The sequence below is a fragment of the Trichomycterus rosablanca genome, chromosome 5 (assembly GCF_030014385.1).
Source record: "Trichomycterus rosablanca isolate fTriRos1 chromosome 5, fTriRos1.hap1, whole genome shotgun sequence".
Taxonomy (NCBI): domain Eukaryota; kingdom Metazoa; phylum Chordata; class Actinopteri; order Siluriformes; family Trichomycteridae; genus Trichomycterus; species Trichomycterus rosablanca.
Window position 1 is genome coordinate 37,916,288 of NC_085992.1, and position 12,016 is coordinate 37,928,303.

The following is a 12,016-nucleotide window of genomic DNA, read 5'->3' on the forward strand; positions in this document are numbered from 1 at the left end:
AACCTTTGTTTTAAAAACTGCTTTAAAAGGGCACTTTGTTAAGTACAACTGGTTTTAATGTAAAAAAAAAAATACAAAACATTTATAAAAATTTAAATGTTAAGAAAACATTAAATGTGACCTGCTAAATTTTAACCAATTAACTATTTGATCACTGTGATCAAACAGAACATAACAACATCAGTGACACCTATCATACTAAATCTCTTAATTTACAAACTACATTTCTATCTCTATTTTTAATTTTGTTTAAAACATTTTGGATCATTTATCATTAAAGTATAACTCTCAACTCTATACTTCCTGCACTGAAAAGTTAGGCTAGCAAAGATACATTAAATGCAAATACAGTAAATGTTGAGCATTGTAGGTAATATTTACTGCTACATAATAAACACCTTGATGTAGTTGAAGATAAAAGTGTAAAGTCTTTACTTAGTATATAAACATTTGTTTGGATTTGTCAGACTTCACACAGAACCCTACATGAGAAGATCTGGTTTAGCTGCTCACGGCACACAATAATCACTTCACAATCCTGTCATTTGTCCAAGCGTTTAATTGTGTGTTTCAACTTGTTGCACTGTCATTATTGCAGAGTCTGGCTTTAGTCTTTTGAGTTACAGTCCAGCTGTATCAACAGCATTTCCTACAGACATGTTGTAAACAGGCATAAAGTTCAGCAAAGGTTTAGCCACTTAGAGACTGACTTTGGGCTCCTACTGCCAGTATAGGGGGCTTGAAATGCTGGATTTTACCGGTTTTTGTTACTCTTGGATAATTCTTTATTTTCCCTAATGTATTAATTGCTATGAATTATTTATACTGGGGAATTTGAACTGTTGCACATTTATACATGCAGCGGCCATAAAACAGCACCCTGGTTCACTTTAAAGACAACACAGGAGCTGATATCGAGATGACTATTAAAAATACTTCCCAGAAAATTGTCCATAGCCTGCAAACTCTCCAATCCAACCAAAACCACTTCTCTACAAAAGCATGTATTGTGTAATTATATGTAATTGTTTATTTTTTTGTTCACTCAGGCAAAAAGATATGTGATACTGAATTGTTATTACTGCATTAAATTATACCTTTTTATTATTATTACAGGGGGAACCAGGTGTACCTGGACAAAAGGTGGGTTTGTCAAAAACAAGGCATTTATTAAAGTGTTTTCTAAAACTATACTGCTGTTTTTAGTTTTCATGGATCTGTATTATTAGTTTCTTTCAATCAGTTCTAAGTTTCAGACACAAATCAAGCTGAAGAGTGCAAAAGTGACATGTTCTGAAGCTTGATTTAAAAGAAAGAGTAGTAATGATTTCCTAAATCGTCAGTTTTTTTCTTTTCATCCGAAGAGTTACATACTGTAGATATTAATATAAATTGATCATTAGAACTCATGTTACATGTCCTGTATTCCAGCATACTGGTCAAACTACAAAGTAAGTTAATATTAGGGAAGATTTTGATGCAGCAAAAATATAACTGGTGATAATATACTGTACTTATTTATTTTATATATTTACATTTATTATTATTATTATTTATATATGATACATACATGGCTAAACATATTTACATACAGTATGTTTATATAAATATATAGATATAATGCATATAAATTCCTTTCCATTGCATATATAAATGCAATAGTTGAATGTAGTTTTCTACTTAAAATAGAACATCTATTTTTACTTAGTTAATTAAAATATATAAATGACACATTTGACACATTTTATACATTTAGTAATAAAACCAGTAATTATCAGTTTAAATCATACATTTACATTTATGGCATTTAGCAGCCTTGCTCAAGAGTCCAACAGAGACAACCTGGCAGTAGTAGGACTTGAATCAGAGAACTTTTGATTACTGGTCCATTCCCTTAACCACTGAGCTACCTCCCCTATGTTTTAATACTAAACTAAACAAAAATCAACTGTTGTGTTAATAGGAGAGATGTTAATGGTTGCAATCTGAGCAAATGTTAAATTTTATACACGCTTAAAAAAAGATGCCAACAATGTTTTGGAAGAACCATATTTGGTTCTATATTTCTTAAGCAACCCGTTAGTTCCAGGTCACTTATAGTTTTATTGGTGCTTTGATGAAATAAACATATGTAGTGAGAAATCGTAATAAAAACTGTTAAATAGCCATTCTCTTTTTCCATTCTGTCCTCTTACTCTCTTATTTTGACTAAATATGACTCTAATATGTATTCATTCTTCTCATTCAGGGTGAAACAGGCCTAACAGGACCTGGAGGGCCCAAGGTAAGCATCTTTCATCTTTACTTGCTTGAGTTGTATAACATATAGCCATCCAAAATTATTCATATTAAATTATTGAATAAAAACAACTGATCACAGTTTATTGTGACAACTTTTGTTCATCTGTAATAGCAATGTTTTCTTTATAAGAAACAGGTCATAAAAAGACCCAGCATCAGACATTTTTCCAAACGACCACATTTATATTGTCTGTACGGTATAAAGCCATGGGGATTCCATAATATTTCTCCTTACATTTACTTCACCCCTCTAGTTATTTTCTTTACACACTCACATACATGCTCAACCTGCCTAAGCGTGATTGACACTTTTGTGAGGAACGCTTTCCATAGCTCAACCTGCATGTTTCTTCGATTCATATTTTAGTGAACGTTATCATGGCATGCTTTCTACAATATAACCTTGAGTCTGCATCACGTTTTTATGTGTTTGAACTCTGGAACAACCTGTTTCTCCATTCCCTCACTATCTGGCCCTGTAAACATCAGATTTAATCCACAGGCAGAAGGGATATTTTCCCATGCACCCATCCAGATAACATCTCAAGCCAGATTATAAATAATTAGCTCATGTGTGGCACCGAGAGTTCAGGAAAATATTTAGCCTTTAAAAAAACTGAACACTAAAGTACGTTTGTATTCAAATTTAAGTTTCATTAAAGCGGGTCATCAAATTATAATATATGACACCTTTTTAAAAAATAAACTGAGACCTGTAAACAAAAACACCTGCAATTTATTTAATTGAATAATTAATATGAATCTGAATATGAACTACTAATAAATGTATTCACTTATTTTAGAAGTACCCAGCACATTATAGAAGCAAATAACTAGCATTACCTTCTGATTTATTAACTAAAGGTACACAAAATGTTTACCTTCATGTCTGAAAAGCAGTCTAAATTGTTTTTATATATGTTTACCATGTATCCAAACAGATCATAACAATAATACATCATGCTATAGCATCTAATTCATTTATTTACTTTAATTAAGCCTTGAGCATAGTGCTTCTGGGTGACACCATCCCTCTGACCACCATTAAGCAGTTAATCATTTTAATTGTTGATTTTAAATGTGTATGCACTCGTTTTTTCAATCAGTTGTGTTATTGGGTTACGATCCTTCAACCTTCGTAGGTTGTAAATTATTTTATAAAAAATAATAATTTGTCATGGCGTATGGCTAACACATTTCTACTTTTGATTATCTCTATTTTTAGGGATCTAAAGGTGAACAAGGACATCAGGTAAGGACCAGTGTGTATTTCTATATTTGATTGCTGCACGTATTTTATTTTGGGAATATTTATGGATTATCAGGATGGATCTTCAGTATTGATCCTGTAAGCCAAGCATAAAGGGTGGATAAGTGTGCACAGTTGGAACCATTTTAGTTATCCTGAGTATTCCATGACTTGTATATACAGTATTTTATAGAGTAGGTAGGCTAGTACACCTGCAGTCATAAATAAATACTTTTAGTCTGTAAATATGTAAGCATGGCATATCAGGTTTACACCTGCTGCACACAAATAGCCTTCATGTGTCAAACACTCTCCTGCCTGTTTATCATTGTGCTAAGTATTGTCTTCTTTAGCCTTTAGTGCTAGTATATCTTAAAAAAATGGGTAGGTTGCCAGCAACTGACTGGCTTATATCACCTGTATCGCTGCGTGGGGGGACACATGGACTAATATGAAACAGCAAACATTAGTGCAGATGGTAGTGCCTCCAGAGATCCTTTCTTCTCAGACTCTTCCTGTCTTACATGCACTGCTTTCCGCCTTGTCCAAGACCTTCAGGACCACCCCCCTAAGGACCTGATGCTTAGATCAAGACCAAGTGTTCTCGTTGACATGTTTGGTCTTTGATTTATAGCACATGGGTTCTTTTTACGGAACATACCATGAGACATTGTGCTCTTAGGTCACAAGTCTCCATTTGTTCTGCACTTCCTCAGCTGATAAAATTTCTGCATGGATATGAACGTGTGTGTGTGTGTGTGTGCCTGTGTGTGTGTTCACTATTTTGCTTAAAAATTTCATAATTTGCTTGATTGTGTAGGGAGAGGAAGGGAGGATGGGGCTTTCAGGAGAGAAAGGAGAGAAGGTACAATGTCTAAGAAGCTTGTGTGATTAGTATTGCATGATGTGGGCTTTGTTGCACTGGTCCTAAATAGAGTGAACAGGCATTTAACAAAATTGTGTAAAATTGCAGCATGTGTACATGAATGAGTAAATTGTGTGTAATGGTGTGTGAGACTGCTTGTGTTTCTGAGTGCCATTGGACACATCGCAGCCCCCCCCCCAAAAAAACACTGCTGTGGTAGCAGTGGTAGTTTAGTGGTAGTTTAGCACAGGGTTTTTCAAACCCTGGGTGTTGCGAGCCAAAAAAATGGGCCGGAGAAAAGAAAAAAAAATTTGTTCCATGTACGTCCTCATGTGGAGGCTTTACGTTACATCTTGTAAACCACAGTGGTACCAGATTTGTATTAATTGAATATATTTTGTTTTGTGTTTCACTTTGATGCATTGTTTGAGTTGCCTGTGTTGTGGTAAGAATCATGGACAACAAAATGTGGGTTGCTTGAAAAAAAGTTAAAACAAACCTTGGTTTGGCATATTGGTCAATTGATGGTAAGATTACTGGTTCAAGCCCCATCACTGGCAAGTTGGCACAGTTGGGACAATTAAACCTCAATTGCTTGCATTGTATCTATCAGAATTATAAGCTGCTTTTAATAACAGCATCTTCTAAATGCTCTAAATGCAGAAAAGCTGTTTGAGTTGTCTGCTGATAGTCGTGAATTAAAAACAAATATCATAAAGTGCTATCGCTGCAAGTTGAAAAATAGTAAGCAGAAAAAGCATACATTTTAAAAAAGCAGCAACCGAGACAGTATTATTTTCCTCTAGGCCATCATTGTCTCTTAGCATTTGTTTAGGACTTCATAAGCCCCACACACTACCACACTCCCACCCCAGAGCTCTATAAAAAGCAAGTAGGGGACAGTTCCATTTCCTAAAAAGTCATTGTTTGGTTACTTAATACAAATTGATAAAGATCTCTGCATTTAACTCATTAAATGTCTCCTGACAAATTGCAATCATATTTAAACTGTAGCTTCAATGCAGTATGCAAAGAGATGAGAATATAAGGGTGTATGTGTGATGTAATCACCGTCCTCCACACATAAATTCAAAGAATGACAGTGTAATAAATCATGTGCAGCCCCACTGTTAACACTGCAAGCTCAACTGATCCAGCACTAAAATAGCAGCACACAAGGGTACAAGGAATGATGACTCGGGATGAAGTTGAACAAGAATGGTGTTAGTTGATTGAAAAAGGATAAGATCAAAGAGACTTTCTTTTCCCTGCCAAACATTCTGGGGATGCTAAGATTATAAGCTGGTCTCACTGGAACTATTAAAGGCTGAAGCCTTCGCCACTTCCTACTGTATCCTTGCCTTTCATCTTCTAGGAAATGTTTGGAACCCTTATACCAACCGCTCAAAGCTGTTCATCTCCACCGCTTTTCTCATTCCAACCCCCTTACCAGCTTACTCGTACCCATAACAGGTTGGTAGTTATTAAGCCAGCTAAACATGGTGCTGTCATGTCTCCCATTCAAAGCTCATCTGAAGTGCCTGGGATAATTACCGCACTCTCTAGCCACATATCACTTGACAATGCATGACCCTCCGAAGGGTCTGACCACGGCACCTGTTGGGGTCTCACATAATTTGAGTTTGTGCAGAAAGAGGAGAGGACTGTGCCAAGCTGGGCTCTACCACCTGCCCTCTACTCAGACCTGCTGGAGTCTTTATGCCATCTCTGTCCTGTTAACTGTGCATAGGGTGCCTGCTGTCTGCATGCCTTTGATATGCTTGCTGTGGAGGCGTTTTAATTCCTAGCGCATGCTTGTGACAGACGATGATCAAGTAATAGGGCTGGTATTTTGGTGTGTGTTCTGAATAGTGTGTTTAGCATGCCATCTACAAATCTGTGAAATGGCCTAGTAGCATGGTATGTTGAATGTTTTAGAGCAGAAATTTAAATACATGGACAATTGATGCTGGTTTTTCAGGGTGAGCTAGGGATGCCTGGAATGCCTGGAAAACAAGGAGCGAAGGTAGTGTGTCTAGAACGAAGTCTTAACTTTTTTGTATTACGTGTATATTCCTAGCTCCACTCGTCATAGGTAAATATTGATAACACATTGATAATTAATTTTGCGTTAAAGTCTGTATATATCTGTAATATATATAAACGGACTAAAAGGGGGGAACACCAGTATGTAAAATGCGATTGTCCGAAACAGCAAGGTTTTTTTCCAGGGAGTGCAAAAATAAAAAATATACATAAACACAGCACCAAGGTCCACATAAGTGCTAAACATGCACATGATAAACAGTAAAATGAACAGCTTACAAAGATATGTAAATATGTCATGTTAAACCTGTTAATTAATATTAAAATTGGTGGACTGTACTACTGGGGAGAAATTTCATTTACCTTGTGTGGTGGAGGAGATGTTTTTTTTTGCCATGATCGTATAGTGGTGGCTATTGGAGCAGTGATGGTGCATAACTAAGCACTACACCTGGAACATTAAGCATAAAACACAGAAAAAAGGTGAGAACAAAGCAAGCCTCCCGACAAAATAAAGCCTATCACTCATGTAAACAGAGAGATGTCTAAACTACTGGTCTTGGTATGCTTCTCGCAGGAATTTTAAACAATCGGACCATACTTTTGGTTTTCCAGATTTTGTACGGTAAATCTGAAATCTGTTAAATGGAGGTCCGTTAAATATGTATAAATATTATTAAATATGTACACTGATCAGCCATAACAATTAAACCACCTCCTTGTTTCTACACTCACTGTCCATTTTATCAGCTCTATTTACCATATACAGTGCCTTGCAAAAGTATTCAGCCCCCTTGAACTTTTCAACCTTTTGCCACATTTCAGGCTTTAAACATAAAGATATGAAATTTTAATTTTTTGTGAAGAATCAATAACAAGTGTGACACAGTTGTGAAGTGGAACGAAATTTATTGGATATTTTAAACTTTTTTTAGAAATAAAAACCTGAAAAGTGGGGCGTGCAATATTATTCAGCCCCTTTACTTTCAGTGCAGCAAACTCACTCCAGAAGTTCAGTGAGGATCTCTGAATGATCCAATGTTGACCTAAATGACTGATGGTGATAAATAGAATCCACCTGTGTGTAATCAAGTCTCCGTATAAATGCACCTGCTCTGTGATAGTCTCAGAGTTCTGTTTAAAGCGCAGAGAGCATCATGAAGACCAAGAAACACACCAGGCAGGTCCGAGATACCGTTGTGGAGAAGTTTAAAGCCGGATTTGGATACAAAAAGATTTCCCAAGCTTTAAACATCTCAAGGAGCACTGTGCAAGCGATCATATTGAAATGAAGGGAGTATCAGACCACTGCAAATCTACCAAGACCCGGCCGTCCCTCTAAACTTTCAGCTCAAACAAGGAGAAGACTGATCAGAGATGCAGCCAAGAGGCCCATGATCACTCTGAATGAACTGCAGAGATCTACAGCTGAGGTGGGAGACTCTGTCCATAGGACAACAATCAGTCGTACACTGCACAAATCTGGCCTTTATGGAAGAGTGGCAAGAAGAAAGCCATTTCTCAAAGATATCTATAAAAAGTCACCTGGGAGACACACCAAGCATGTGGAAGAAGGTGCTCTGGTCAGATGAAACCAAAATCGAACTTTTTGGCCACAACGCAAAACGTTATGTTTGGCATAAAAGCAACACAGCTCATCACCCTGAACACACCATCCCCACTGTCAAACATGGTGGTGGCAGCATCATGGTTTGGGCCTGCTTTTCTTCAGCAGGGACAGGGAAGATGGTTAAAATTGATGGGAAGATGGATGGAGCCAAATACAGGACCATTCTGGAAGAAAACCTGTTGCAGTCTGCAAAAGACCTGAGACTGGGACGGAGATTTATCTTCCAACAAGACAATGATCCAAAACATAAAGCAAAATCTACAATGGAATGGTTCACAAATAAACTTATCCAGGTGTTAAAATGGCCAAGTCAAAGTCCAGACCTGAATCCCATCGAGAATCTGTGGAAAGAGCTGAAAACTGCTGTTCACAAACGCTCTCCATCCAAACTCACTGAGCTCGAACTGTTTTGCAAGGAAAAATGGGCAAAAATTTCTGTCTCTCGATGTGCAAAACTAATAGAGACATACCCCAAGCGACTTGCAGCTGTAATCGCAGCAAAAGGTGGCGCTAGAAAGTATTAACGCAAGGGGGCTGAATAATATTGCACGCCCCACTTTTCAGTTTTTTTTTTCTAAAAAAAGGTTAAAATATCCAATAAATTTCGTTCCACTTCACGATTGTGTCCCGCTTGTTGTTGATTCTTCACAAAAAATTACAATTTCATATCGTTATGTTTAAAGCCTGAAATGTGGCAAAAGGTTGAAAAGTTCAAGGGGGCTGAATACTTTTGCAAGGCACTGTAGAAGCACTTTGTAGTTCTACAATGTCTGACTGTAGTCCATCTGTTACTCTGCATGCTTTGTTAGCCCCCTTTCATGCTATTCTTCAATGGTCAGAACTCTCCCAGGACCACCACAGAGCAGGTATTATTTGGGTGGTGGATTATTCTCATCACTGCAGTGACACTGACATGGTGGTTGTGTGTTAGTGTGTGTTGTGCTGGTATAAGTGGATAAGACACAGAAATGCTGATGGAGTTTTTGAACACCTCACTGTCACTGTTGGACTGAGAAAAAAACATCCAGCCAACAGCGCTCCGTGGGCAGCGTCCTGTGACCACGGATGAAGGTCTAGATTACCAACTCAAACAGCAGCAATAGATAAACGATCATCTCTGACTTTACATCTACAAGGTGGACCAACTAGGTAGGAGTGTCTAATAGAGTGGACAGTGAGTGGACTCGGTATTTAAAAACTCTAGCAGCACTGCTGTGTCTGATCCACTCATACCAGCACAACACACACTAACACACCACCACCATGTCAGTGTCACTGCAGTGCTGAGAATGATCCACCATCTAAATAATACCTGCTCTGTGGTGGTCCTGTGGGGCTCCTGACCATTGAAGAACAGGGTGAAAGCATGCTAAAAAAGTATGTAGAGAAACAGATGGACTACAGTCAGTAATTGTAGAACTACAAAGTGCTTCTATATGGTAAGTGGAGCTGATAAAATGGACAGTGAGTGTAGAAACAAGAAGGTGGTTTTAACGTTATGGCTGATCAGTGTATATGTATATAGACTTAACTGCAAATTAATTATCAATGTGTTTTATAAAGTGTCCTTATAGTTATAAGGCGGAATAGATTTTCTATTGCTATGACTTTTTTTTATTATCATGAAGATCATTTACACTGTAATTTAGTAATTAAAGAAATAAAACAGAAATCCCAAGGTGTTTTATAGCTACTGTATATTAGGCCTTTACCCCGTGTCTATCGTTGTAGGCTTGAGGATTGATAGATTATGGGCAATAGCGTCACCTAGCTGCGAGTCTTGTTTGTAGAACCATCTGTGTCTGTACATCACTCCCTGGGTTTTTACTTATTAGTGTGAGTCAGACCTAAAAATAAATAGCTGTCATGTGTTCTTTACTATGTATAACAAAGCAATGTTGGGCAGCTCATTGTGGCACTGCCAGTGATCTGCTTTGCACGCCTGAAAGATGAAAAGCGTGACAAGCTGATCTAAATATTGGCCTGAGATCTGGGTGTCTAATTGCTTCGATAAAAATAAGGGCGTCTCACAGACGGCAGGAGTTTACAGTTAATGTGTATGATGTTGAAGTCTGTCCACACTGATTTGTGTTGACATTGTATGTATAGTCATTTCCAGTGTCTGTTTATGATGTGGCAAGGACTGCATTCTGGCTAAACCACAATGTTACATGAACAGTTTAGAGGTCAGAAATAAATCACAACCACTCAGGTCTTTTCTTCTCTTTCTTAACTTTACTGTCTTCTTCTTTTCTGCCTTTGATGCTACTGATCTTTCACTTCAGGGAGATGCTGGTTTTCCAGGAGCTCCTGGAGGAAAGGTAAATGTCTGCCAAGTTTAGGTAGTGACAGTAAAAAATTACCCTAAATTTTATGCTTTTCAACAATTTTTTTTATCACTATGAAGGGCCAGATTGGTCTTCCTGGTATTTCTGGGAAGAGAGGGTATAAGGTAGGCATAAAGTAAGCATGAAGCTAGCATGAGGTTTATTTTTAATTATTATTTATTTTTAATTTCTGTGCTATTTTCTAACTGTGGTTCTTGCTCCGTGTTTGATATGCCTGTGCATGAGCATGCACTGGGTAAAAACAGCAACCAGAATTTGCACAGTTCATCACATTGTTCATGAATCTTTATTTTAATTCTTTGTTTAATTTTGAGATTTGCACATTTTTGGTCCTTGTGTTTTACTGCTAATAAATATAAACAGTGTACTGACATGAGTAAGGTCTAAGGGTATCATTTTATACAGGATATGTAGAATATAGAGACAATTCTGTTAGCGCAAGAAGGTCCTGGGTTTGAGCCCCAGGTGGGGCGGTTCGGGTCCTTTCTGTGCGGAGTTTGCATGTTCTCCCTGTGTCCGCGTGGGTTTCCTCCGGGTGTTCCGGTTTCCTCCCACAGTCCAAAAACATGCCTCCAGGCTAATTGGAAACAATGAATTGTCCTATAGGTACCTAGCTGCTAGATGCATAAACCAGTGCATTGTAGTGCCGGTCCCAAGCCCGGATAAAATAGGGAGGGTTGTGTCAGGAAGGGTATCTGGCGTAAACATTTTGCCAAATCAATGCGGATCATGATCCACCGAGAGCCGACCCCGTAACCGAACGGGACAAAGGCCGAGGAAGAAGAAGAGACAATTCTGTTAGTCATTTTATTCTTTTATTCTGTAAAAAGAAATATAGCTTGTCAGATTGGGACAGTATAGTGCTGAGCGGTATGACTCTACATTCGGTATACTGTCTTCGATTCCTCACGGCACGCATACTGATTCCATCATATATTGTGTCATTTTGTGGGCCAAGCAAACCTCATAGCACTCAAAACCTTCATTGTATACATGGTGAAATGAAAACGTTTTATATTCTATATACTTATGACAGTAGAATAAGCCACAGACATATAAAAAGTTCCAGTCGTACAAAAAAACCGTGATCAATGTTCCCTCTAAGCTGCGCGCGTGCGCAATTGCTCACTGCTGACACAATTGTCTGCTGTCTCCGCGCACAAAAAAATCCAACCGCGCATAAAAAAAATCCAACCTGAATTGAAAATAAAATAAACACATAACAATTCGTTCTGTACGGAGCCCCTAAGGTGACATCCCCTAAAAAAAAATAACGCGTGGCCACGACTTATTAACGCGTTCCCACGCCTTAATAACGCGTGGCCACAACTTAGAGCGGGAATGGAATGAGATCGTGGCCACGACTTAAAAAGTTTGAAACAGTTGAATATTGTTTACTCTGTTTACTTTCTTGACTATCGTGTCAATAAACAGAATGGACGATTAAAGCATTGTACTTGCTTACTTTATATTTATTACATCTACAACAGTAGCGAACATTAACGTGTGTGTTAAACATTACTATGACAACCCGCATACATCTGTGTGTGCGTCGCTCACAGTTCCGTACTGAAACA

At 37.9% G+C, this 12,016-nt stretch overlaps 1 protein-coding gene across 1 annotated transcript in view; it reads left to right on the forward strand.

Moving 5' to 3' along the window:
- Positions 1-12,016, forward strand: part of LOC134314536 (collagen alpha-1(XIII) chain-like) — a 58,780-nt gene that overhangs the window by 27,431 nt on the left and 19,333 nt on the right. Inside the window, exons 15-17 of the mRNA XM_062995166.1 lie at positions 1,117-1,143; positions 2,249-2,284; positions 3,527-3,553. Coding sequence (XP_062851236.1) covers positions 1,117-1,143; positions 2,249-2,284; positions 3,527-3,553 — 90 coding nt within the window. The remainder of the gene's footprint in view (positions 1-1,116; positions 1,144-2,248; positions 2,285-3,526; positions 3,554-12,016) is intronic.